The following is a 26,779-nucleotide window of genomic DNA, read 5'->3' on the forward strand; positions in this document are numbered from 1 at the left end:
CAAAGGCAGTCCATTCCACTCTTGAACAGCTCTTACTGAAATTTCTTCCTGATTTTGAGTCGGAATCTCCTTTCTTGCAACTTGGAGCCATTGGATCGAATCTTGCCCTCCAGAGCAGTGGAAAACAAGCTTGTGCCATCTTCCATGTGACAGCCCTTAAGATATTTGAAGGTGGCTATCATATCTCAGGGATGCTTTAGTTGAAATTCCTGCATTGCAGGGAGTTGGACTAGATGACTCTTAGGTCTCTTCCAGCACTACGATTCTATGTTTCCATGATCTCCTCTCAGTCTCCTCTTTTCCAGGCTAAACATGTCCAGCTCCTTCAACCGTTCCTCATAAGGCTTGCTTTCCAGACCCCTGGTCATATTGGTTGCCCTCCTCTGCACACGTTCCAGCTTGTCAACATCCTTCTTAAATTATGGCACCCAGAACTGGACACAGTATTCCAAGCGTGGTCTGACTAAGGCAGAATAGAGTGGCACTATTACTTCCCTTGATCTGGGCACTATACCTCTGGAGAGTGACAGGTTCCACAGCCCTGATGCGTGTGCGCACATAGATCCACACGTATCATTTTGTCGTGTTTGGATTATCCTCTCTCTTCCCTGTCCTGATGGGCCCTGCTCTGCTTCATTTCTAAGGTGGGCAGATGTAAAAAAGAACGGCCATCCTCTTTTAACTTCACGTTGAATAGAGAAGACCAGGAGAGAGAGGGCTTAGCAGCCGCAGAGTGTCATGCAAGATTGGCAGCCCCTCTTCAACACCACTATTAAAGGTACCACAGACTTTTATTTTGCACTTTCAGAGAAGGGTTAATCACAGAACATCATAGAGTTGGAAGGGACTGTGAGGGTCCTGAAATGCAGGAATATTCCACCCAACACAGGGCTCGAACCCACAACCCTGAAATTAATAGTCTACCAACGGAGCTATCCCACGTTAGTCGTTTGCTTAAAAAAGAAAGAAAGAAAGAAGAAAGAATCTGGGGGCAGGGCTCAGACCTTAGGAGCACAGTCAGACCCACTTGTCCCTGTAACCCAGTACTGTCTGCACTGACTGGCAGCAGCAATCCAAAGTTTCATGCTGCCAACCCTACCTGGAGATGCTGAGCCCTTTTGCAAGCAAAGCAGATGCTCTACCACTAAGCCATATTACCCGAAACTTTGCTACCGACTACCAACACTCCTCCATTTAATCTCAGACTGGTGGAGTGCTTTGTGCAGCGCTGGCAAGAGGATGGCCCTCTGCACGCCCTCAGAGGCGCTCCTCCTCTGCGTTCTCGCATCCCATTGCATTCTAGAACCCCATCCTCCCCCTACCTTGCCTGCTCATTTGCCCTTAACTATTTGAGGATTAAGTGTTACAGACCAGTGTCGGTGTCTCTGATTAAGTATCAGCTTCATCTGAGCTGCCGGGGATGGGAGGTGGAGAGGGGTGTGTGTGGATTGGATGCAGAGAGGAAAGTCCGGCATAAACAAATCAGCCCTAAGGAATGGCCAGAGGAAGGAGAGGGGTCTGCTGCTCTGCGGTGGACCGCTCTGAATTGGTGGTATTTGGACACAAGAAAGGCCACCTCACTCACAAAGATAAGAGACCACCTCACTCACAAAGATAGGTGAGCTGTGTGCAGAGAGAAGGTTTTGCTGTATGGCCTGGACATTTCTGTGGGGGTAGGAAGGAAAGGCGCAAAGGAGAGATGGCAAGGGACGGTTGCCGGAGGGGAGTGTCGGAGAAACAAGAGGTGTATTGATAACTGCACAGGTGGCTTTTGTTGTGTGTTTGACGCAGGCCGCACCCAGCCAGGATCAAGCCCGCTCTTATGCCTCCATTTGTGACAGAGGCAGGCAAGTGGGTGTCACCGTCAGCCAAGCAACAATAGGAGCCTGTGTGTTTTCTTCTACTGCTGCTTTTGTTTTCTGCTCCCTGCTGCTTCCCAGCAGATCTTTGCCCGAGGCCGGTGCCACAGGCTGACATTGTGCAGGTTCTGGTGGGGAGGGGGAAATGGGTGAAAAGGGCCTGCACCTCCCACTGTGCCACCAGGATGATCATATTGGGGCCTCCATCCGGCAGCCATCTTGGTTTGGGATGTTCTGAGGACCTGGCGGTAGTTACAGCGTTCTCTGGCCTTCTTCAGTCTCCAGATGTTGCTGGACTTGTTGGAAGTGCAAAAGCAGGGATCATTTAGTTTGTAATGTAAGGGTTAATGTTAGTCAACTAGACAAGAGGATGGCAGGTAGAGATGTTGCTTAGCAACTAGACAGAGTGGCATGATCTTCACTGAGGCAGCACATTCTCTGACTGGTTGTGTAGTTCTGAGGGAGTTTTCCTCTGTACGTTTGGATGAATGTCTCCCTGCTATGTACAAAGGCTGAAGTAAGAAAGACAATGCCTCCTGTTCCTTTCTCCTAAGATTATTCGTTGTTTTCATTTATTATTTGTAAAACATAGCTATACAGTGGTACCTTGGGTTACATACGCTTCAGATTACATACGCTTCAGGTTACACACTCCACTAAGCCAGAAATAGTGCTTCAGGTTAAGAACTTTGATTCAGAATAAGAACAGAAATCAGGCTCTGGCAGCGCGGCGACAGCAGGAGGCCCCATTAGCTAAAGTGGTGCTTCAGGTTAAGTACTGACCTCTGGAACGAATTAAAGCCCAGCCAGCAGCCAAACGAAGGCACAAGGCATGCAAGCTCCACCCCCCAGTCATTCTTAGACTCCTTATTGGGTGAGCAACGTAGCCAAGCAACACAGTTGGAGCCTCACTCCTCCCTGGCCGGCAGGGAGGGAGGGAGAGGAGCTGCTTCCTTTGAAACCTGGGAAATTTAAGGGACATCATCAATAAGGGACAGCAGCGGGACACAGCACTGGGATAAGGGACTTTCCCGCCAAATAAGGGACGGTTGACAGTTATGCTCTGGAGGCAGCAAAGGAGCATCTCTCCACTGCCTTGGCTGCCACAGGGTAGGCCCAATTAGGAGCCTGAACGTGCGGTTGGCTCTGGATCTGCCTGCCATCTGAACAGCAGTCCTGACGAGCCTTAGAGATGAGAGCCATACAAGGTGGTGAGCCTGTTTATTTTGCAAGCCTTCCTTTGGCCTTTTCTCCCCACTCCCCAATCTGGGCATCGGTGTGAGGAGCCGTCCTCACTTTGGCAATGTCTGCTGGCTCAGCCCAGAATGCCTTGCTGATAAATCATTGAACTGGAGATGTTGAGAAGCCCAGCAAGCTATTGCGGTGTCTATGAGTTATCATAGTATCTGGTGTCTGGGCACGTTAGACCTAGCAGGGATTTGAAATTGCAAGAATTGCCCTTTTCTTGATCACGGCGGCTGTGATCAGATTCCTTCAGCTTTCTATTTTTTAAGTATATTCAGATCACGACTGTACTCAAAGCCACTTAAAGGGTTTTGTGCCTAGGAGCAGAAGGGAGTCCTGCCTTTTTTGCAATCATCCTCTTGCAATCAGATATGCTAAAGAGCCGTTTCCCTTCTCCAAGTCCTGGTCCTTATGAAGCCAAAACAGTACCATCCGAAGAGACACCCTCAGAAGAAGGAGATGTCAGCAGACTCAGGGAAACACCGATGTTTGCACAACCACAAAAAAGAGAGTCAAATGTTGACTGAGCATGCTCAGTGGGTACAGAATGCTGAATTATTGTTGGAGACGCAATGATTGCAGAAGAATCAAGTGGCTGGAACTCTGAATGGGAGCAAGTGGGCCTGACTTGCAAGTGTATTTCATTTTTATCTCCAAGAAGCACAGTGTAGCATGCCTAGATCTTCTGTTTCTCTCCCCACCCCCTCCCCTGGTTGCTCCCACTTTTATCCTCACACAACATCCCTGTGAGGTGGGTTAACTAGGCAGTTTGAATCAAGGTCAACCCATGAATGTTGTAGCTGAGTGTGGTTTTCTCTCTCCTCGCCCTCCATGCTGTGAATGTTTAGACTCCACCTGGGCTTTTGTGGAAGTTAAATCTGCCTTGCATATAGCAATGCTAGGATTTCACCTCTGCTTTGCATGAAAAAGCTCCTGGGTTCAATCCTCAGATCTCCAGGAAGTGATGGGAAAGACCCCTGCCTGGAACCCTAGACAGCTCTTGCTGCCAGTCAGTGTAGGCAATGTTGGGTTAGATGGTCCAGTGGGCAAAAACGCATTTGTTACAAGAGAGAAGAAGCAGATTGGTCTACTGGCTGCTGGTGTCACAGCAACAGCCTACTTGTGCAACTGGGGAAACAAGCTGATTGGTCTGCTGGCTAGTGATGTCACAGAAGGGCCCTTAACTCTACATTGAGAGAGCCTTTTCCATCTTGCTAGGATGGAACATTTACATAGGTATTAGGAATAGGGGTCTCAAAATCTCTTCAATTAATTTAGGGGGGGGGAAATAGTTTGACGGAAATGTCAAAAGCCCTACTCACATGGCAATGTTTCTCTATTCAGTGTGGACAACCTGAAACTTGTTGGAAGCAAAGAACTGTAGCTTTGAAGGTCTTCTGCTTAGATCCTCAGCTCCACCGCAGAACATCTGAACTCCCTTGAGTGAGTCATATTTTCTCACAGGCTTAAGATTTTCCGTCAGTACAAGGAGGGTGGGATGAAAACAATTTCAGCTATGATCCCTTTGTGAGTGTTCTCTTGCATGTGTTACTGGTTGACATTTTATCTTTCCACACCATGCTGCTATGCTTGCAAATTCATTTGCTTTTCCTTTCTCATAAGTGAGGAGTGTGGGGGTGCTTCACCAACAACATCTACAAAATTCATCTCTCTGCTGTAGCTGCTGGTCTGGCCAGAGAGCTAGAGGCCACATGGCAGCAGCTCCTTCGTCATCTAAGATTGACAGACATCTTAATTTTAAAACATAAGCAGGCCTAGGCTCCTCCTGGAACAATAAGGACTAGAAATTTAACACTTTCTAAACTTGAAAAATGCATTTGCTTTCTGCATGGAACTTGAATGTGCCTGTTATGGAGCAACTTACTGGCTGATTCGGGTAGAAAATAAAATCGTACTTTTTGATAACAACCATGCTGCCTATGTTCCTGGCAACAGTTGGGTTTATAAGTTAATTTCCCAAGAATCTATTAAATGCAGGTGCTTTTTGGCACGTTGAGGATTAGTAATCAGTTGTTCCAGGCATAACATTTCACTAATTTTATTATTTCCTGGGACGACTGGCAACATTTCCTGAGACGACTCACAAGTGGGGGCGGAGGGGCAGATTATGCATATGATATTCTTGCTGAGTCTGCCTGGAAATACAGAGGACCCTTGTAGCAGTAATAAAGATTGAATGTAAATCAAAAGTCGTTAGATTCTGCACCAAGGAGAACCCATATCCTACCAACAGAATTCCTGAGATTTTATGCCATAACTCTCTGTATTGTTATGCGTTCCCTGAGCAATTAGATTTCTATGAGCAGGGCTACCCGTGTGGAAATATGCAGAGGCAATACCTGGATGTGACGAAAGAGTGCTATTAACTCCCCTACCCACCCAGCCCAAGGATGTGTTTCCATGGGATCTAAAATATCCGACAATGACCAGGAATTGGTTGGAGACTCACCTGGAAGGCGGGTGGCTATTTTGGAAAACCCTAGTTAGCCAGCAATGATGCTGATGCTGATAATAATAAAATAAAATTATTTATTTATTTATACATACCCCACCCATCTGGCTGTGTTTCCCCAGCCACTTTGGGCGGCTCCCAACAGAATACAGTGGTACCTCGGGTTACATACGCTTCAGGTTGCAGACGCTTCAGGTTACAGACTCCGCTAACCAGAAATAGTACCTCAGATTAAGAACTTTGCTTCAGGATGAGAACAGAAATCGTGCTCCGGCGGCGCAGCAGCAGCAGCAGCTGGAGGCCCCATTAGCTAAAGTGGTGCTTCAGGTTAAGAACAGTTTCAGGTTAAGAACGGACCTGCGGAACAAATTAAGTACTTAACCCGAGGTACCACTGTATTAAAAACACGATCAAATATCAAAAACTTCCCTAAACAGGGCTGCTTCCAGATGTCTTCTAAAAGTCAGATAGTTGTTCATTTCCTTGACATCTGATGGGAGGGCATTCCACAGGGTGGGCACCACTACCGAGAAGGCCCTCTGGAAGGAAGTCAAGACATGCATTCATTCATTCATTTATGCTGCCACCTATATACATCAGGGGTGGGGAAACAAAGGGCCGTCTTCCCTCGTGGCGAACATCCCAGGGGCCATTTCCCCCTGGTGGGTGGGGCCAGAGGCAGAAGTGGGTGGAGCTTCTGGGATGTGCTTCTTACCTTTGTACACAGACACCTTACAATCTAGAACAGGCACAGGGAAACAGGAGAGGAAGGGGGCAAATGCAGGCAACGTTCCCTGTGAGGAGGAATCGATGGTTAGAAACCGTTCTGGGAATTGTAGCTCTGGGAGGGGAATAGAGGGGCCTCCTAACAGCTCTCGGCACCCTTAACCAACTACAGCTCCTGCGATTCTTTGGGGGAAGCCATGGCCATGTCATGTGATATCACCACACTTGAAATGTGCAATGAATGTGGCCTGTGAAGGAATGCAGCAGCTCCACTTCAGAGTAAAAAGGCTTCCCTATCCCTGTGGCAGACCTAGGAGATGAGTTTGAGCTCTCTAAGCCTCTAAGGGTGCTGGCTGTCTCCCTTGAGATCTGCTCCAGCCTTAGCTGACTTTACAATACAATACAATACTATACTATACTATACTATACGATAATCTTTATTGTCATTGTCCCATACAGAACAACAAAATTGAAAAAATCTACGTAAGACATTCAAAAACCAACAAGCCTGCTATCCCAGCTATTCCAACCTGGTTAGCCCCCTAAAAACTCTCATACCCCATTTTTAAATACAATATACTCCCATAGAGACTCCTTACACTGCATTTAAAACCAAAATCGCATTTGGATAGAAACTGTTTGCCTCTCTGCTGGACTATTTCAATGACACCTTTCACCTTTGCTGCACGACACGTAAATCAATGCAAATGTTACAAAATGCCGGTGAACGTCCAGTGACCTCCTTCCGAAGGAAATCAAACCTGGGTAATCAAACCTGTGTCCCTGGAACATTTCGCTGCTCAGAGAAGTGGATCGTGCTTACCAGCATGTGGAAAATAACTGTGCAAATGGATGGATCCAAACAAGTTGAACTTAAGTTCTCATGGAAACCAATGAGACCAGTTAGTCCCATGGATTTTAACAGAAAGAAAGCTCAACGGTTTAGGCTGCAGTCCTAACCCCATGTATTTGGGAGTAAAGCTATGTGGAATTCAGGCTGGTCTGCAGTTCCTTACCCAGAGCAGTGTCATAATGCAGAATGAATTGAGATCTGCTTTTTCTCTCTTTTTCTTTCAAGAATTTCAGTTCTGTTAGGCTGTGTGACCAAAAAAAAAAGACCGTTCAGTGTGTGGGCTAATTAAAGCTGCCCCTGTCATGCTTCAGTTCCTGATTGGCTCACTGGCCGTTTGAGGGAAGAAGTGACAGGCAGAGTTGCCTGCAAATAATAACCCGTGTGGTGTAGTGGTTAGTGTGTTGGATTACGGACCTGAGAGACCAGGGTTCTCGTCCCCACTCTGCCATGAAACTCACTGGGTGACCTTGAGCCAGTCCCTGTCTTTCTTCCTCACCTTCCTCACAGGGTTGTTGTGAAGATGAGATGGGGAGCAGGAGAACCATCAGGCATGCCACCTTGAGCCCCTTGAAGGAAAGGTGTGGTATTAATCAATCAATCAATCAATCAATGACCAGGTGGATAGCTCAGTTGGTTAGAGCATGGTGCTGACATTGCCGAAGTTGCAGGTTAGATCCCTATAAGGGACAGCTGCATATTCCTGCATTGCAGGGGGTTGGACTAGATGATCCTCAGGGTCCCTTCCAATTCTATGGGAATAATCTCCAAATGAATCCGGACTTCAATGTCTAAAATCCCTGGTAGAGGACAAGGATCCTGAGATCACGCTAAGGGTAGCCAAATTCTGTGCGATTGCCATAAAACTTAGGGAAGAAGCTGTGCTATCATAATGATTAAGGTTTTAAATGATAATTTTAGGTTATATGTTAGTGACTAAGTTTTAATTTATATATTTTTAACTTGCTATATCTGTATTGTCCCTCTTATACCTAACTGCAAATTAAAATGTATCCCTATCGTGTTTTATGACTTCCTTGATATTGTATGTGGGCTGGAACCGGTCTGTGACCAAAATAATAAAATTCAACTAATTCTATGGGAATATTTCCCAGCTAACTCTGGGTCAATGACCCTGTATCGATGATCTGCTCTCCGGAAATGTAGATTGCAATCATAGCCCCGAGAGCGTGCAAACCGAAAAAAGCTAGCAGGCCTTGGCTTGGGCAACCCAGTAGTTGCCACTGACCATTGTTTGAATAGCTACATGCAGAAATTCAACTGGTAAAGCTTTCTCCCTACCATTTCAGTGGAACAGACTCCCACGAATGCAGAAATTCAACTGGTAAAGCTTTCTCTCTACCATTTCAGTGGAACAGACGAGAGGTAGTAGACTCTCCTTCCTTGGAGGTTTTCAACAGAGGTTGGATGGCCATCCGTCACAGTGGATGCTTTAGCTGAGATTCCTGCATTGAAGGGTTGGACTAGATGACCCTTGGGTCCCTTCCAACTCGTAAGTTTCTATGATTCTATTTCACCAGCTGCATGCTGAGAAAAGCTTCACTGCTGGATTTCTGCCTGTCACAAAGGAGCCTTCCAAAGCAGGAGGGGAAGAAAGTTGGCAAGGCTAGAAGCCCAAAGTTGTTGTGTTCAATACAGGCCTGCTGTAACCAAAATACATTTGATGCCTCTGTTTAGACACCACAGAAGCAAAACATGTAAAGTGTCTCTGCCCTCTGCTGGAACGTCAGAGCAAAGCAAGCAGGGGGACTGATTTATTTATTTACTCATCTTCTAACGCATTTTTAATCCCATTCTTCAGCCAAAAAAATGGTCCCAGGGTGGCTTTTATTTAGCCATTATATTTTAAGTGTTTGCACCCAACCGTTATGTGGTGTTGGGGCTTTACAATAAATAGAAGAATAATAAAACAAAAAGTACTCCCAGCTATGTACAATAAAACAGCAATTGTTCCTCCTGTTATCATTGCTCAGCCTGTGCATGCAGTTCCCTTTGGTAACCAAAGCAGCACCCATCCATGCGCAAGAAGGAAGCATCAGCAGGGCTTGGGGAACCTCGAGGTTTGCAGAAGGACAAAATAGGATCCAAAGCAGCCTAATAAGGCTTGTATCTGATCAGTGCCCGTGCAGTAAGGAAAATTGGGGGTGGAGTCTTCTTATGGCTTTAAATTGTTAGCTGCCTTCAGTTTCTTCTGAGAAAAATTAGGCAGATTGTACATTTTTTAAAAGATAAAAATAGATAAACCATAAGAAGGAACACGCCACACTCCAACATTTTTGCTACAGGTCCCATTTGTTGCAGTCCAAAACAGCAGATGGCAGAATAGCATAGAAGCTGGAGATAAAAAGTCACAATTAAAATGCCTGGAAGAACTTTAAAAAAAGATATTTGCGTGCGTGCTCAGCGTCCGCAGCCAACATCGGACATTTGCACAGGTTGGCTCTCAGCCTTCCTTTGCCATCACCACTGTCATTTGAGACCAGGTAGCAGCTTGACCGCAAGCCCAGTTCTGGTCGACAGTGATGGGACTTGCAGTCCAACTATATCTGGAGGGTCATGGCTTCCTTACCCCTGGCCTACACATTAGTGGAAGGCCATCCTGAACAGTCCAAAGTGTGTCACACGTGACACGTTAAATTCTTCAAGCAACGTAAACCCCCAAATATCTGAAAGACCATCTTCCATAAACCCCCCTCAGGTATTAAGATTGACAGAGCTCTCTTGGTTGTTCCACCACCCTTAGAAGTGGTGGCCTGGGAGAGGGGATTCTCTCAGCAGCCCCTGAGCAGTGGGATTCCCTCCCCACAGAGATGTGCCTGGCTCTTTCACTGCATGGCTTCTGTCAAATGCTAAAAGCCCTGACAGATGTGTGTCTGGTTGCATGTGTGTTCACCCAAGAACCACAAAGGTAAAGGGACCCCTGACCATTAGGTCCAGTCGTGACTGACTCTGGGGTTGCAGTGCTCATCTCACTTTACTGACTGAGGGATCCGGCGTACAGCTTCCGGGTCATGTGGCCAGCATGACTAAGCCGCTTCTGGCGAACCAGAGCAGTGCACAGAAACGCTGTTTACCTTCCCGCCGGAGCGGTACCTATTTATCTACTTGCACTTTGAGGTGCTTTCGAACTGCTAGGTTGGCAGGAGCTGGGACTGAGCAACGAGAGCTCACCCTGTCGCAGGGATTCAAACTGCTGACCTTCTGATCAGCAAGCCCTAGGCTCTGTGGTTTAGACCACAGTGCCACCTGCCATAGAATCATAGAATTGTAGACTTAGAAGAGACCCTGGGGGTTATCTAGTCCAACCCCCTGCAATGCAGGAATTGCAACAGAATCATCCGTGGCAGATTGGCCATCCAACCTCCACTTAGAAATCTCCAAGGAAGGAGAGTCTGCAACCTCCCAAGGGAGTCCATTCCACTGTCAAACAGAAGTAGTGTAGAAGAAGAGTTTGGATTTGATAGCCCGCTTTATCACTACCCTAAGGAGTCTCAAAGCAGCTAACAATCTCCTTTCCCTTCCTCCCCCACAACAAACACTCTGTGAGGTGAGTGAGGCTGAGAGACTTCAGAGAAGTGTGACTGGCCCAAGGTCACCCAGCAGCTGCATGTGGAGTAGCGGGGAAGCGAACCCGGTTCGCCAGATTACGAGTCCACCACTCTTAACCACTACACCACATTGGCTCTTACTGTCAGAAAGCTCTTCCTGATGTTGAGTCAGAACTTCCTTTCTTGTAACCTGAAGCCATGGGTTCAAGTCCTATTTCTTGGAGGTGAATTGTTTTAATTTATAATTGATTATTAAATTTCCATCCCATCTTTTCCCCAAGGAGATCAAGGGGGCATATCTGAAAGACCATCTCCATTTTCCCCTCACAGCAGCCCTGCAATGTGGGTTAGGCTGAGAGAGCATGATGGGCCCAAGGTCACCCAGCATGCTTCACAGTCAAGTGGGCATTTGAACCCTTCTCTCCCAGGTCTCAGTAGTCCAGTGCTATATCCCACTGGCTCTCTAACTCATCGCAATTGGTTTTAAACTGTTTTTAAAAATTGATTTTATTATTTTCAGAGTGAACAAACAACGAATACGCTTCTCCGCAAGAGTGCTACATCTTGCCAAACAAATTGTTTTTAAGATGCAAACCATTCCCCTTGTTAAATAAAAATATCGTTGCACAAATCCGGATGAGAAGCAGGTGGTCTCTATCCGTGTTCCTTTTTTTAGCTCATATGAATTAAAACTGAACCAAGTTGCAGAAAATCTGCCTGGCTTTTTGCGGGTTTTTCGTTTGTGTAACCTCTCCGCCAGGCCAGGTTTCCTGTGCAAATTAGGCTTGAAAGCTGTATATACCATAAATCTATAAAGATCTCCGAAAACTATTTGTAATTGTTTTCATGTGTGAGTGGGGTGGGTGTTTAGGATCAGGTTAGCCATTTTGATTTGTATGCTGTTGGTGGATATTTGTCATTGTCTTGTTGGGCTGTGTATGTGATAAAGGGGAGCCATACCGGGGTGAAGGCGTCTTCTTCTATTTGTCCCCATGTCAGTTTCAGTTTATTGGTTAATTTTTCTAGTAAGGCTGTTTCCCATACTATTTGGTACCACTGGTCCATGCTTATTCCTGACAGGTCTCTCCAGTGTCTGGTTATGATGTTTCTGGCTGCTTTCCCCCTATTCTTCCTAATGTCTCAACAAATGAAACCGATTTGTAAAAAAAAAAAGTTACGTGGAAGAAAAAAATACAAGAGAGAGACATCGCACATACCTTTGTAAATCAAGAAAATCTTTAATAAAAAGACATTTTAAAAAAACACCTATTTGTAATTGTTTTGATTGACATTGTTGTAACCTGGAATCTTATGGTGAATGGCAACTTCACAACAATGGTGATGATGGTGTTAACCTCTGCTGGTTGCTGCTGCAGGTTTCCCGTTGCCATTTTAGCTGTGTATTCTTTTCCTTTCTTTGTTCGTCTTATTGATTATTGCTGTCATTTCTTTTTTTGTTGTTGTTCATTTCCTGATCTCTGCTTTGGAATGTTCTGATTTGCTTTGTGGTGGCAGATTGGTTTTCGTTTGTTGCTGGAGTGCTTTCCTGTTTTACTGAAATGGTGATGTCGAATTGGGTTTTATCTTGTACACCACTCAGGGAACAGAGCGGATGGCCATAGATGCTGTTGCAGATGGGGCTACTACACCTTTAACAACTTGCCATTCAAGCTGCACTACTATTAAAGGTGCAGAAGCCCACTTTTGCAGCCAGCCGCTCTAGGTAAAGGGGCTGGATAGATAACTATTACAGAAAGCCCAAGCAGTTGTTCTTATGCTGTTGATTTAAACCTGCTTCTTCTTCTTCTCCTCTTCCTTAGACCAACCATTGCAAAGTAATAACAGCATGAAGTGCTTCTACAAAGCTCTCCTCGTCTCCTGGGTCCTGTTTGAAGGTATGTCTCAGAGGCAGGGTGCAATCTCGCCTCTGGTGTTCTCACAGCCTGCAAAGCTGTGACCCACCAATCCCAAATGCAGACCCACCAGAAGTTTAAGGATGTATGGAGACCCTCCAGAGGCATGCTAAACAAAGGGTGAGGAACGAAGGGTCCAAGGGCCAAATAAAGCTTCCAGGTCTTTCCATCTGGTCCTCAAGACTCTCCCTAGGCCACACCAGTTCCCGTGACACACCCCTCATTGGCCCTTCTCACCCCAAGCCCCACAAGCCCCCCTTTGAGGCAGTGATGGCCACCAACTTGGATTAGGCAAATTCATGGAAGATAAGACTAGCCATTGTGGCCCTAATGGCTATGTTCTGCCATCACTGTTGGAGGCAGTAACACCCTCAACACCAGTTGCTGGGAATCACAAGTGGGGAGAGCACTCTTGTGCTCGGATCCTGCATCTGAGCAGCCACTGTGGGAACAGGATGCTGGACTAGATTGGCCATTGATCTGATCCAGTACTTGTGTTCTTCCTAGGGGCTGCACCCTTGCCTGCTCAGCTTACAAAGCCCCATTCCTCTTCCCAGCAGATGCAGCCACCAAGCTTGCTTTTCACCTTCTTCTGTTCTGCAGCTCCATTTTGCACCCGTTCATCCCTGTGTCCATGCCTTCACCTGCTCTTTTTGTGGAACACCCCCCTGCACACAAACCACACCCCTGGTAACATCCTGCACGTTCGTCCGTTCCCCACCCCCAATGAATTGCAACTACCAAGCATCCTTTGGACCATCCTTTCTCAACTTGTGGGTCCCCATGTGTTGTTGAACTACAGCTCCCATCATCCCTAGCTAGCAAGGCCAGAGCTCAGGGATGATGGGAGTTGTAGTCCAACAACATCGGGGGACCCACAGGTTGAGAACCGCTGCTTTAGACCATGGGTAGGCAAACTAAGGCCCGGGGGCCAGATCTGGCCCAATCGCCTTCTCAATCCGGCCCACAGACAGTCCGGGAATCAGTGTGTTTTTACATGAGTAGAATGTGTCCTTTTATTTAAAATGCATCTCTAGGTTATTTGTGGGGCATAAGAATTTGTTCATTCCCCCCCCCAAAAAAAAATTATAGTCTGGCCCCCACAAGGTCTGAGGGACAGTGGACCAGCCCCCTGCAGAAAAAAGTTTGCTGACCCCTGCTTTAGACTTTCTGCCCAGTTATGAAGCTACCATCCCCTCTTCAGACCCTTTCACATCCCTGCTTTCATCTTCAATCCCGTCCCCATGCCTCCTACGCCCAGACTTTCGTCATCCCCTTTTGCACTCCTCATTTTCACTTCCATTCCCTGTTTTCCTCCCCCTTACTTTTCTCAACTCTCCTTTGCACATAGATCACCCCTGGGCTCATGCCTGCTCTTATCTATTCTGCAGCCGCCTCTGTGCACACACAACCCATTCTAATATATGTTACTGTAACTGTAGCCTGCTGGTTAGTTTCTTCAGTTGGAGAAGGTTGAGTTCAGTTGATGGATGCTGTATGTGCATGTATGGGTGTTTGCTTGCTAATAAAACATTTCTTCTAAATTGCTACGTTGAATCTGGAACTTCATGTTGAAGACAACACATGGTACCAGGAGTGAAATACATTGTGTGAAGGTACTATGGAATATTTGAGGGCCCCACATCCTTTATTTCTCTGACATCAGACAATTGAGGAATGGAAGAGGGAGAAGCTTGAAACAACCTATTTTTTCCCTTCCTTTTAGCGTCCCTTCCTTCTCACTGTACTCAAACAACAGAAGAGGTTTGAGTAAAGCAGGGATGGCGAGACACAGGAGAGTTGTTTTCTTAAACAAAGAAAGGAAGAAACCAGTTTTAACAAGGATAAAACAGCAGAGATGGGTGGAACAGAGAGGCTAACGCAGAAAAAGCTAACACATAAAAGCTAACACATCAGAGACTTTCCTTTCTCACTTTACTCAAACCTTGTTTAAACCCAGGATTGTGATGTGGCACTGCAAATCCTCCATTGCAGGCTGCATGATAATAGCCTTACACACACACACACACACACACACACACACACACACATACATACAGGCAGATATTCTTAATGTGTCCTGGAACTGTGATATTGCCTCTTACTTGCCTAGACAGAGAGGTATGGATTGTGTGCAGCCTACTGTATCACATCTATTGCTCTGCCCATTTTTTGGCCTCCTAATGCTGGCATATGGAATGTGGCTCCAGGACTGAAAAATATTCCCCACTCCTGTGCTAAACCTTCTGTGTTTTGTTGCTCCATCATTGCATTGTACACAGCTGATGCACTCGTTTGGCAGAGACTCTCCTGTTGCAAGCAATGGTTTCAGCAGCACAGAGGATCTGACCCAAAGCAAAAGTCCAGATTCAGGCAGCCAGAGCAAGGCGAGGCAAAGCAGAGCAAAGTTTAGTTCATCCTTTTCCAACCTGGTGCGTTCCAGATCTTTTCAGCTACAGTTCCCATCAGTCGCAGTTAGAACGACCAACGATCAGGGATGATGGGTGGTGCAATGCATTCGGAAGGTACCAAAATGGGGAAGGTCCTAGTGAGATGAGGCGAGTGCCAAGATTCCTTGGTACCTTGGAGAGCTCCATGCATGGCTCAAGCTGAAGAACCCAGCTCAAATGTTGTTTCAGCACCAGCCAACCTCAGACTGAGCCTTAAATGAGGAGGAGGAGGAGGAAGATGATGATGATTATAATTTATTATTATTTATACCCCACCCATCTGGCTGGGTTTCCCCAGCCACTCTAGGCGGCTCCCAACAGAATATTAAAAACACAATAAAACATCAAACATTAAAAACTTCCCTAAACAGGGCTGCCTTCAGATGTCTTCTAAAAGTCAGATAGTAGTTTATTTCCTTAAAATCTGATGGGAGGGCATTCCACAAAGCAGGCACCACTACTGAGAAGGCCCTCTGCCTGGTTCCCTGTAACCTCACTTCTCGCAGTGAGGGAACTGCCAGAAGGCCCTTGGAGGTGGACGTCAGTGTCCTAAGTAGCTGCGTCTGCCTTCAGCCAGAGGAGCCGCCTCAGTTAAAAAATCCCCAGCCTGCTTTAACAGGCAGTGGCTCTGATGAAGCAGGAGGATACTGTGGTTCCACTAGGGCTTCTGAGTGGAGGTCAGAGGTGGGGCAACACAATCTCCTTGGGCTGAATAGGTGCTCATATTATGAGCTCCTCAAGTGCCCATGCTACTGAGTTAGTATGAGCATCCAGGGTTTGCTCACAGGGCAGCTTCTTCTCTCTCTCTGAATCCCTGCCCTTATTCAACCCTGAGATCATAGCAGAGACTGGATCATAGCAGTACATGCCTACTCCAGATTGTGTACAGCGATTGAAGGTCCTGGCTCACCTACCTTATGTGACAGCCCCCTCAGCTACCCTGTTTAGAAGTCTACTAAGGAGCGACTGTGTTATTTGACTAAGTTGGAAGAAAGCCAGCAGGGAGCTTGTTGTTTTCCTTATAGGCCCTTTCCTTTTCTCCCCCTCACTCCAACATTGTGTAGGTAGATCCAGACAGATCTCTGCCGAGTGATGGAATTAATTTTCACCTTTTTTTGTTCTTTTGGCCATTACCCATAGCCTCGTTTGCTATGAAAAGCAAAGGAAGCTGTGTTGATCCAGGAAAAGCGGAGGAGGGAAATCAAAATTCCCACAGTTGGACATTGAATGCCTTTATAGGACCAGTCAAAACACCACACAGTAACAAGAACAGGCTTTCAAGTTCTCCAAAACTCTTCACTGGGCTGGATGTTATATACAGCAGGAGAGAAGAGGGAGGGAATTAAAAAAGATTTTCCCCCAAATAGCCTAGACACTGTAGGGTTGTCATATTTCAAAAAGTGAAAATCTGGACACAAAAGTTTTTGAGGTGTTGTTGTTTTTTTGCAAAGTCATTGGGCTTTTTCCAGTTTTGGCCAAAGTTGTTGAGCTATTTTTAAGGAAATTCACCAAAGTCTACATTTCCGACATGGGCTGCCATACGTCTGGATTTTCATGGACATTTTTAGCAATTTCCACCCGGACACTGTTTCTGATGGCCGAATCCTGGCTATGTCTGGGAAATTCCGGATGTATGGCAACCCTACTATAAGGTCTGTATCTACTACATCAGTCTCAAAATGAAGGTAGCTAGCTTGTTTGGATACAGTTCCTTCCAAGCAATCTGTCAGTAGCGGACGGTGTATTGGGCTGCTGGCGCTTACCTGACCTCCCAGCAACTGAGGTTTACTTGGAGAGAGAGGCGGCGAGGAAGTTAGTGCAGTGCACATGCACCAGTGGAGCCAATGCAGAACTCCTACCAGTATGTTTGCATCATGCTGATCTCCCCACTGCCTCTCCCTGTACAGAGACTCAGTTGTCAGGAGGTTAGGTGAGCAGTGTCACCGCACGCCACCAGCTGCTACTGCAGTTTGTTTATTCATTCTGATTTCTTTGCACAAAGTTTGTGGGGAGGTTATGCTTTGTTGGCTTGCTTATTTGAGCATTCGTTTTGTTTGTGGGCAGGTTATAAGACGTCGTGTCAAGCGATTGCTTTCCCACACTTTCCAGTGCATTTCCCTGGCACTTTCCTTACCGCAAAAAGTTCGATTTTTTTTACAGAAGCGGATTTGTTGCGCAGGAGTGCCAAATCCACTTCCGTTGCGCAGCCTAACTTTGCCGGTATGCAACTGAATCCCACCTGCAAAATAGCCACAGTCTGGAGGTGCCCTTAGTCTTCCTTAGGTGCTGCTACAAATTGTAGGTTTTGCCTATAATTCTGGGACAAGGAAGCAATACCTGAACCCCCATTTTTGGAAACAGTTATCTAGACCTGTCTCCAGCATTAAGCAAAACATGCTAGGCAGAGAGAGAGAGAGAGAGAGAGAGAGAGAGAGAGAGAGAGAGAGAGAGAGACATAGCAATCTTTATTTGAGCAAAGATGGAGATTAATTTTAGGTGGTGTTATAGTTAAAAGAAGAGAGAGAATCAGCTGAAGTGACTGAGCATTTGCCTCAAAAAGTAAAGCTCCTCTTCAGGTGATAGAAAATTGCCTTCCTTTACTTGTAGATTCTGCTTCCAAACAGAGAAATTTCTCTTCAAGGCACATAAAAATCAAAGGAAGCCTTTTTGGGCCCAGTAGGGGATATGATTTGCATGCACGTTCAATTCCCATCATCTCTGGATAGGGCTGGGGAAGGCTCTTCTCCAAAAGCCTGGAGAGCCTCTGCTCATTCATATACACCAGACTTTCCCAACCTGCCACCTTCCAGGTGTTTTGGACTCTTATCAAGCCCAGCCATCACTGCCAACCATCGGAGATTATGGGAGCTGTTGTCCCAAACACCAGGAGGGCGCCAGGTTGGGAGACGCTGGTGTAGACAGTCCGAAGCTAGACAGATCAGGGATGGGGAACCTGCAGCTTTCCAGTAGTTGCTGGACTCTGACTCCCATCATTCCCAGCCACGATGGCCAGTGATCTGGATGAATGGGATTTGTAGCCTTCTGGGCCACAACTTCCCCATCCCTGAGATAGGCCATGTTTGCACCATATATTTAAAGCGTTATGCTACCACTTTAAACATGCATGGCTTCCCCCAAAGAATTCTGGGAGCTGCAGTTTGTTATGGTTGCTGAGAGTTCTTAAGAGACCCCTATTACCCACCAAAAGCTGTCAATCCCTCTTCAAAGAAACTCTGGAAACTTGTCGCTCTGCGATGGGAACAGGTGACTCCCAACAACGCTCAGCACCTTTAACAAACTACAGCTCCCAGAATCCTTTGAGGGAAGCTGCAACTGTTCAGAGTGATATGGCACTGCTTTAAATGTATGGTGTGAATGTGGCCTTGGTCTAGAGAAGCTTCCTAAATGCTATGTATGTATAAACAGTATAAGCAAGTGGAAACAAGGCTGCTATAGGTAGGAATAGAGGCTTACGGTGCTGCAGCAGCGGTTTAGCCTTGAAAGCAGGACGTGCAGGGGAGCATGCCCGAAAGACGTACAAAACAGAGGAGGAGAGAGGTGGCCTTCTCTTCATGGCTTCCTCTGCGTCTCTCTCTCACAGGGGTCCTGGCTGGTCCATGGAGTGCCTGGATGCCCGAGCACATGTCCGCCTTTGAGGGCACCTGCGTCGTCATCCCTTGCCGCTTCAGCTACCCCGACGAGCTGCGCCCGTCAGCCGTGCATGGCATCTGGTACTTCAACAGCCCTTACCCCAAGAACTACCCGCCTGTGGTCTACAAATCCCGCACCAACATTGTCCACGAGAGCTACTTGGGGCGCACCCGCCTGCTGGGAGAGCTGAACTTCCGCAACTGCACGCTGCAAATCTCCCGCCTCAGCCCCGAGCTCACCGGCAAATACTACTTCCGCGGGGACTTGGGAGGATACAATCAGTACACGTACCCTGAGCACTGCAACCTGGAGATCATCAGTGAGTACCAAGCCAGGCCTGCTCTAATTCCCTTTTTCTGGGGGAGGGGGACTTTGTGCGCCATTTTATTGAACAAAGACTTTACATCTCTGCTAGACAGTGCTTCTTGTGTGTGCTGACATGCCTCTGAACCAGCCCAGAGAGAGGCAAGTCATGCAAGTGAAGGGCCAGGTGCTTCCCCCTCCTCTCCTACACCACTGTCTCCCAGAACCAGGAGGAGAGTGAAATGGGAGGAGCAGGGGAAGTTGTCATGCAGGCATAGTCTCCGGCTGCATGCATACAGCCCATCAGGGGAAGGTACATAAACCGGTGGAGGAGGAGCTGTCCCTTGTAGCTGCAACTGCTCCATAGAGCACAGGCCTGAAAATATCTGCCTAGACACTAGATTGGTGTCTAGGTGTGTCGGGATGCTGTCAGCAGCCCCCAGCTGGTTGCCCAGGAAAATATAAAGACAAGGGAAAGTTTCTTACTGTCCTTTTTCATTTCAGTCTTTACAAAGAGAGGCTATAGAACCCAGCCTCTTGGATAATGGTGTTCTCCCAAGTGAATCTCCACCCTCTGCCTCTCCCATTTCCCATTTCTATGGGTGCTGCTACGTGCCCTCTGCCTTCAAGCTCTTTGCTCTCCTACTTTTAAGGCTCGCAAGATGGAGGGTCTGGGATGCTTTCTAATGACAACGTGTCAGCTGGGTGTTGTTCCGGCTGTCCCGTGATTTCCCAACTTTTTTCCTCATCTGCCTCTGAGCTGCAACCTCCCTCAAACCCCTGTTGTCATTCTAGACTGTCTTCCTCTTCCTCCTCCCTGGAAGGGTCAGGAAGGGGAGACGGTCTCCACCATTCCTCCTCTGCCCAGTCCCTGACAGTGTGCACCCCCCCTGAGTTCTTCAAGGGGAGCACTGAGATGTGGGAGGAGGAGCTTGTCTGGTTGTAAGCAGGTTGTAAGCAGGAAGGCTCAGAGGAAGCAAGGCTGAGGCTGGTGGGGCAGTGCCCCATTCGCCCCTGCAGACCAGCCTCCACTGTTGGTTTCCCTTTTCTTTTCTTTTCTTTTTTTAAACTTCATTTATACTTTTCAGATATATACATTTCACTGATTTTACAATCATTTTGACATTTTAAAACTTGACTTCCTTCCCCCTCTTTCTGCGGTTCCTTAAATTTATTTTTAATATCTTCCGCATATCCATATGAATTTAACTTACTCATTTTTTTTATCTTCTTTAAATATATACTCTTATATAGCTGCAGGTTGTAACAATAATCCTGCCAGTGTTTTTATCTGTTTACAATTTATCTGTAAATATTCAATAAACCATTTCCATTCTTTTATAAAAAGTTTGTTATCTTGATTTTACTCTTCCGGTAAGTTTCGCCATTTCTGCATATTCCATAAGTTTTTGTATCCATTCTTCCTTTTCTGGGACTACTACTTCTTCTTCTTCCCATTTTTGGGCAAGTAACATTCTTGCCGCTGTAGTCACATACATAAATAAATTTCTATGCAATTTAGGTAGTTCTATCACAGAGCCTAGAACTTGCTGATCAGAAGGTCGGCGGTTCGAATCTAGGAGTCTTGGTTGACCACAAACTTGACATGAGCCAACAGTGTGATGCAGCAGCTAAAAAAGCCAATGCAATTCTGGGCCTCATCAATAGGAGTATAGCATCTAGATCAAGGGAAGTAATAGTGCCACTGTATTCTGCTCTGGTCAGACCTCACCTGGAGTACTGTGTCCAGTTCTGGGCACCACAGTTCAAGAAGGACACTGACAAACTGGAACGTGTCCAGAGGAGGGCAACCAAAATGGTCAAAGGCCTGGAAACGATGCCTTATGAGGAACGGCTAAGGGAGCTGGGCATGTATAGCCTGGAGAAGAGGAGGTTAAGGGGTGATATGATAGCCATGTTCAAATATATAAAAGGATGTCACATAGAGGAGGGAGAAAGGTTGTTTTCTGCTGCTCCAGAGAAGTGGTTACGGAGCAATGGATCCAAACTACAAGAAAGAAGATTCCACCTAAACATTAGGAAGAACTTCCTGACAGTAAGAGCTGTTCGACAGTGGAATTTGCTGCCAAGGAGTGTGGTGGAGTCTCCTTCTTTGGAGGTCTTTAAGCAGAGGCTTGACAACCATATGTCAGGAGTGCTCTGATGGTGTTTCCTGCTTGGCAGGGGGCTGGACTCGATGGCCCTTGTGGTCTCTTCCAACTCTATGATTCTATGAATCCCCACGATAGGGTGAGCTCCCGCTGCTTGGTCCCTGCTCCTGCCAACCTAGCAGTTTGAAAGCACATCGAAGTGCAAGTAGATAAATAAGTACCACTCCGGCAGGAAGGTAAACAGTGTTTCCGTGCGCTGCTCTGGTTTGCCAGAAGCAACTTAGTCATGCTGGCCACATGACCCAGAAGCTGTACGCTGGCTCCCTCGGCCAATAAAGCAAGATGAGCGCCGCAACCGCAGAGTCGGCCACGACTGGACCTAATGGTCAGGGGTCCCTTTACCTTTACCTATCACTATAATTCCCAAGAGAAAGGCTTCTTTCTTTTTTTTCTTTTTTTTTACAAATGTTCTTTTAAACATCCTTTTCACTTCACTGTATATTATTTCCCATTGGTGTCTCTTTTCAACCCCCCACAGACAAACCCACCATTGTGAGCCCCCCAGAAGTGGTGGAAGGGACTGAGGTGGAGCTGCGCTGTGTGGTGCCGGATAACTGCCCTGACATGAAGCCCATCATCACGTGGATGAACCACGAGAACCTGGCCGAGCACTCAGTCTACGCACAGGTGGAAGAGGAAGGCGGCACCTGGTCCCTCGTCTCCCTGCTCAAATTCATGCCGTCGCGCGAGAACCACGGGCACGAGCTGGGCTGCAAAGTCACCTACTCCAACACCACTTTTGAGTTTGATGGGTTTACTACCTTGCATGTCAAATGTGAGTCGGGGTTCCTAAGCGGCTGTCGCTTCGTGACTCGATACGTTCATCTCCCTAGGTCTCAAGGTGGAGAACAGGCCTGTTCTTTTTATCCTCACAGCAACCAGGGCCGGCCCACCTATGAGGCAAGGGGAAACAACTGCCTCAGGCGGCAGCATCCACAGGGGCAGCAGATCCGGCCTTCGAGGAACGCATTGCCCGCTGTTGCTACCACTGCTGTGCTAAACAGTGGTCTCTTTTGTTGCACTCCTTGGAGGCCGGATCTGCTGCCGTCTTGGCAGCTCCCTGCAATGACACCTCCGCAACTGCTTCTTGGCAAAGAGGAGGTGGTGGTGGTCTCCCGCCACCCTTGTTTCCAATGTAGATCTTCATTCTGCTTTTGTTCCTGATGTAGATCTTCACTCACCCGTTTTTCCCTAGCCTGGGGGCGGGGACACCATTTTGTGCTTTCTTTAGGCGCAAAAAAGTTTTGGCTGTGAGATACTAGCTGGCCCAAGGTCACCCAGTGGGCTTTGGGGAGGTGGGGGGGGGGTTGAACCCAGGTCTCCTAGGCCCCAGTTGGCACTATAACTGCTACAACACATGGGCTCTCACCACATTTTGCCTCTGGAGGATCTCTGGAACCAGGGATGTTTGCTCAATGAACATCAAGTCCCCATGTTCTGCAATGAGGGAGGGCCTGTTGGGTTGCTTCTACACTGGGAGTCTTTAATGTCCTTCGAAGCCCATAAACCAACCTTGGTAGACCCACACCGTAGATGGAAAGCACATCCAATGCACATGACTTTCCCCAGATAATCCTGGGAACTGTAGTTCGCTCAGGGTGCTGGGAATTGCCATCCAGGGATGGGAAAACTACCATTCCCATGAATCATTGGGGGAAGTCGTGTGCTTTAAATACATGGTGTAGATAGCCATGGTTACTGCACGGAGAAACCAGAGCATCTCCCTGAGGCTGATCTCTTTTTGGCTTGCTTCCACAGACCCGCCCCGGATTCTGCAGGCAAACTCCTCCGTGGAGGTCATTCAGGGCTCGCACGTGGTGCTGGTGTGCTCCGTGGACAGCAGCCCCATGGCCTTGATCTCGTGGCTCCGAGAAGATGAAATTCTGCACGAGGACATGGCGGGAAGCCTCACGCTCCATCTGGACAACATCACCCACCTGCAGGACGGCATCTATACTTGCGCGGCTGAGAACATTTATGGCAAGGACAACCATTCCCTGGCCTTGGCTGTGCTGTGTAAGTAGCCAGTCCTGAAGCCCTGAGGCCAATTCAGGGGCGGGAGGAGAAGCCTGCAGTGCAAACTTTGCAGCAGGAAATGAGATGCTCGCTTTCAGGCATCTGGACCTCAAGTCTTTTATTTATTCTGAATGTTTCTATACCACTTCTCCACAATGAAAAAAAAGCAGTTGATGTATTACAGTATTTTAATATTGTTTTGGAAACCGCCCAGAGTGGCTGGGGAAACCCAGCCAGATGGGCGGGGTATAAATAATAAATTATTATTATTATTATTATTATTATTATTATTATTATTAGGGGTTTTCAGAACACATACACACCAAACTTCATTAACTGCCATATATATATAGCTAAATATAATTATTTTATAAAATAGCAAAATACATATGATAAATACATTATAGTTGTAATATACTGTATTTTTCTGTCTATAAGACGCCCCCATGTATAAGACACCCCCTATTTTGGGGGACTCAGATTTAAGAAAATGGGGGGAGATGGCCCAGAGTATAAGACACCCCCTAATTTTTGACATTATTTTTTAGGGGGGAAGCCTAGTCTTATACACAGGAAAATACAGCACTTAATATTTTTACTATGTGTTCCATGGTGGAAAAGACGGCTTTTGGTGTTTCCCCCTCCCAGATGCCCCTTGGAAGCCTGTGGTGAACGCCTCTGTGGTGGCCGTCGAGGGAGAGCCGGTCACCATCCTGTGCAGCTCACAAAGCAACCCTGAGCCCATGATCACCATCTTCAAGGACAAGAAGCCCATGGCCATGGGCGTCTACCAGAACCAAGTGGCTCTGGAGTTTGAGTCTGTGACGCACGAGGACGACGGGGAATACTGGTGCACGGCAGAGAACCAGTTTGGCCAGCGCAGCACTGCCTTCAACCTCACCGTTGAATGTGAGCACTCGCCTGGGGCCCCCAGAAACTCTTGTGGGACATAAATGTGTTTTGGGTGGTATCCAACTGTGGCATCTCATTTGCTCAGTGGACTTCTGCTCTTGCAAGCAGAATTATTCATTCCACTCTCCTGCCTCGCCCCATATCAGCCCCCAAGCCTCAGCTGCCTCATTCTGCCTAGCTGTAGGGCCACCACCATATTCTGGTCTGATGTCAGCAGCTCTGACCAAGTTCTTCTGGGGGCTCACATCTGTCAACCTCTGGCTCGGAGGTCTCCCAGTCTCTAGTAGCAGTTTCAGAGCCTTGATGCTGGTCTAGTTCCCTGTCCAATGCCTTTGCTGGAGACTCTGCAGTCTCTGACTCCTGAGTCTTGACTGCAGGTGGTCATTACAGCTGGCCCATTACCAAAGCATGTCTGTGCCACCATAGGACAGCCCCTGGTGTTCTGACACAGGCTTTTGCTTGTGGGCCCCCCACCCATCCAAAAGAGCATGTGCAGTCCGGCAAAATAACGGGACTAATCTGCTGTTGCACCTCCACCTCTTTCACAAGGACATAAGAAGTGCCTGCTGGGCCAAACCAGTGGCCCGTCTAGTCCAGTGTCCTGTTCTCACAGTGGCCAAGCAGATGCTTATGGGAATTCTGCAAGCAGGACTCCAGCACAAGAGCACTCCTCCCTCTTGCAGTTTCCAGTATTCAGAAGCAAGGCTGCCTCCAACACATAGCTGTCAACTTACAGATTTGAAAATAAGGGACCAGCAGCCTCGAAAATAAGGGATCAGCAGCAAAAATAAGGGATTTTGCTATTGAAAAGAGTTACGTACATTGTTGGATTGACAGATGCTGTCAATCCGGCATGAAGCGCTGCCTTTCTGCATCCCTCCCCATCCCCTCCTCTTCCTCCTCCCTCAGGCCGCCTCCTCAGCTGCTGCCTCCGGGCTCGCGGGCGGCATGGGCAAGAGTGTCTCTCCTTCCCCCCCTCTCTTGGGCGGGGAAGGGCCGATGGAACGCCTCACACCAGGACGACGGCGCCAGCGCACACTCTCGCGCGCGGTGGAGGACCCCGAGCTGCTGCTTCCCTCCCAAGCCGGGCGAGCATGAAACCCGGGAAATTTAAGGGACATCATCAATAAGGGACAGCAGCAGGACACGGCGCTGGGATAAGGGAGTTTCCCACCAAATAAGGGACGGTTGACAGCTATGCTCCAACAGTGAAGGCAGAGCTTAGCCATCATGATTAGTAGCTATTGATAGCTTTCTCTTCCAGTCCTCTTTTAAAGCCATCCAACTGGGTGGCAATTGCTGTCTCCTGTGGGAGTAGGTTCCGTAGATTAACAATTCACTGTGTGAAGAAGCATTCCCTCTCTCTCTCTCTCTCTCTCTCTCTCTCTCTGCAGTTGCTCCCCTTATCCTTTCGGACTCCAAGTGCACAGCTGCCCGGGACACTGTGAAGTGCATCTGTGCGGCCAAATCCAACCCAGAGGCTGTGATCACCTTTGAGCTCCCCACGCGCAACGTGACAGTGAACGAGACCGACCGGGAGTTTGTGTACTCGCAGAAGACCGGCTACATTGTCACCAGCATCCTGACCTTGCAGAGGGAGGTGGACTCCCAGCTTTACATTGTCTGCTCAGCCAGGAACTTCTACGGCACCAGGAACCAGCAGCTGCAGTTCCACCACTCCAGTGAGGGCCCTTCCAGGCAACTGCCCCACCTTGGTTCCTACAGCTCTCACGAGGCTCATACCAATCTTGTCCAGGGGTGGCGCTGTGGGAATGGATTTAGACACCAGGAGGGGACCTATTGTTTAGTTATTGTCCTTCCTTGCTCACATGATTGAGATCAGCAGAATACCATCCTTTGCAATTTAAACTTGGAAGCAAAGACAAGATTGATTTAACCTTCTAGAAACAATAATCCAGGATGCTTTAAGGCAGACTGGATTTTCCCTCATATTACCCCTTTTCACCCACTTAAAAACAACCATCACACACTTCTAGCTGCTGGATGACTCAGCCAGTAGAGCATGAGACTCTTCATCTCATGGTTGTGGGTTCAAGCCCAACGTTGGGCAAAAGATTCCTGCATTGCCGGGGGCTGGGCTGGATGAGTCTGGTGGTCCCTTGCAACACTACAGTTCTATGATTCCACATAGCTTTTGTGAAGAAGTAAAAGTAGTATTTACTTACATAATCTAGGTCTTGAAGCAGCAGTTGCAGTAGCAAAATGAAGGCAGGTTTATAACTAGTATCTAAGTTACAAAAGTACAAAATGTAAGTTCAAAAATGGTGCCTGAGCTGCAGAGCTCAGATATGCACGTGTGGTCAGCTTGGAGGCATGGTGAAAGAAGAGAGATGCGCCCAGGCAGGAAGGAAGTACCATATTTTTCGCTCTATAAGACGCACTTTTTCCCTCCTAAAAAGTAAGGGGAAATGTGTGTGTGTCTTATGGAGTGAATGAAGGCTACGCAGCTATCCCAGAAGCCAGAACAGCAACAATCCCTCTTGCTGTTCTGGCTTCTGGGATAGCTGCGCCAAGTCTCCTCAGGGCAGCAGGAGGAACGTTCCCCCTGCCCTGAAGAGGCTTTGCGTTGTTTTCGCAGAAGCCAGAACAGCAAGAGGGATTGCTGCGCAGCGAAAGCAGT

General features: G+C 47.5%; 1 protein-coding gene and 1 long non-coding RNA gene across 11 annotated transcripts in view; one reads left to right on the top strand and one right to left on the bottom strand.

Moving 5' to 3' along the window:
• Positions 1 to 16,982, bottom strand: part of LOC308484587 — a 241,250-nt gene extending 224,268 nt beyond the window's left edge. The window contains exon 1 of the long non-coding RNA XR_013990015.1: positions 15,544 to 16,982. This is a non-coding gene — a long non-coding RNA (uncharacterized lncRNA). The remainder of the gene's footprint in view (positions 1 to 15,543) is intronic.
• Positions 1 to 26,779, top strand: part of MAG (myelin associated glycoprotein) — a 77,794-nt gene that overhangs the window by 36,929 nt on the left and 14,086 nt on the right. For 4 of the 10 annotated variants that reach the window (XM_081018822.1, XM_081018823.1, XM_081018821.1 and 1 more), the window contains 8 exons: positions 645 to 778; positions 4,449 to 4,547; positions 12,543 to 12,617; positions 18,687 to 19,055; positions 21,689 to 21,985; positions 22,969 to 23,226; positions 23,875 to 24,135; positions 25,533 to 25,820. In XM_081018822.1, coding sequence (XP_080874948.1) covers positions 12,569 to 12,617; positions 18,687 to 19,055; positions 21,689 to 21,985; positions 22,969 to 23,226; positions 23,875 to 24,135; positions 25,533 to 25,820 — 1,522 coding nt within the window. In that variant the 5' untranslated portion in view covers positions 645 to 778; positions 4,449 to 4,547; positions 12,543 to 12,568. The remainder of the gene's footprint in view (positions 1 to 644; positions 779 to 4,448; positions 4,548 to 12,542; positions 12,618 to 18,686; positions 19,056 to 21,688; positions 21,986 to 22,968; positions 23,227 to 23,874; positions 24,136 to 25,532; positions 25,821 to 26,779) is intronic. The other 6 variants (XM_081018826.1, XM_081018827.1, XM_081018825.1 and 3 more) reach the window with 2 other exon arrangements.

Source organism: Podarcis pityusensis, assembly GCF_964106645.2.
Source record: "Podarcis pityusensis genome assembly, chromosome: 8".
Classification (NCBI taxonomy): domain Eukaryota; kingdom Metazoa; phylum Chordata; class Lepidosauria; order Squamata; family Lacertidae; genus Podarcis; species Podarcis pityusensis.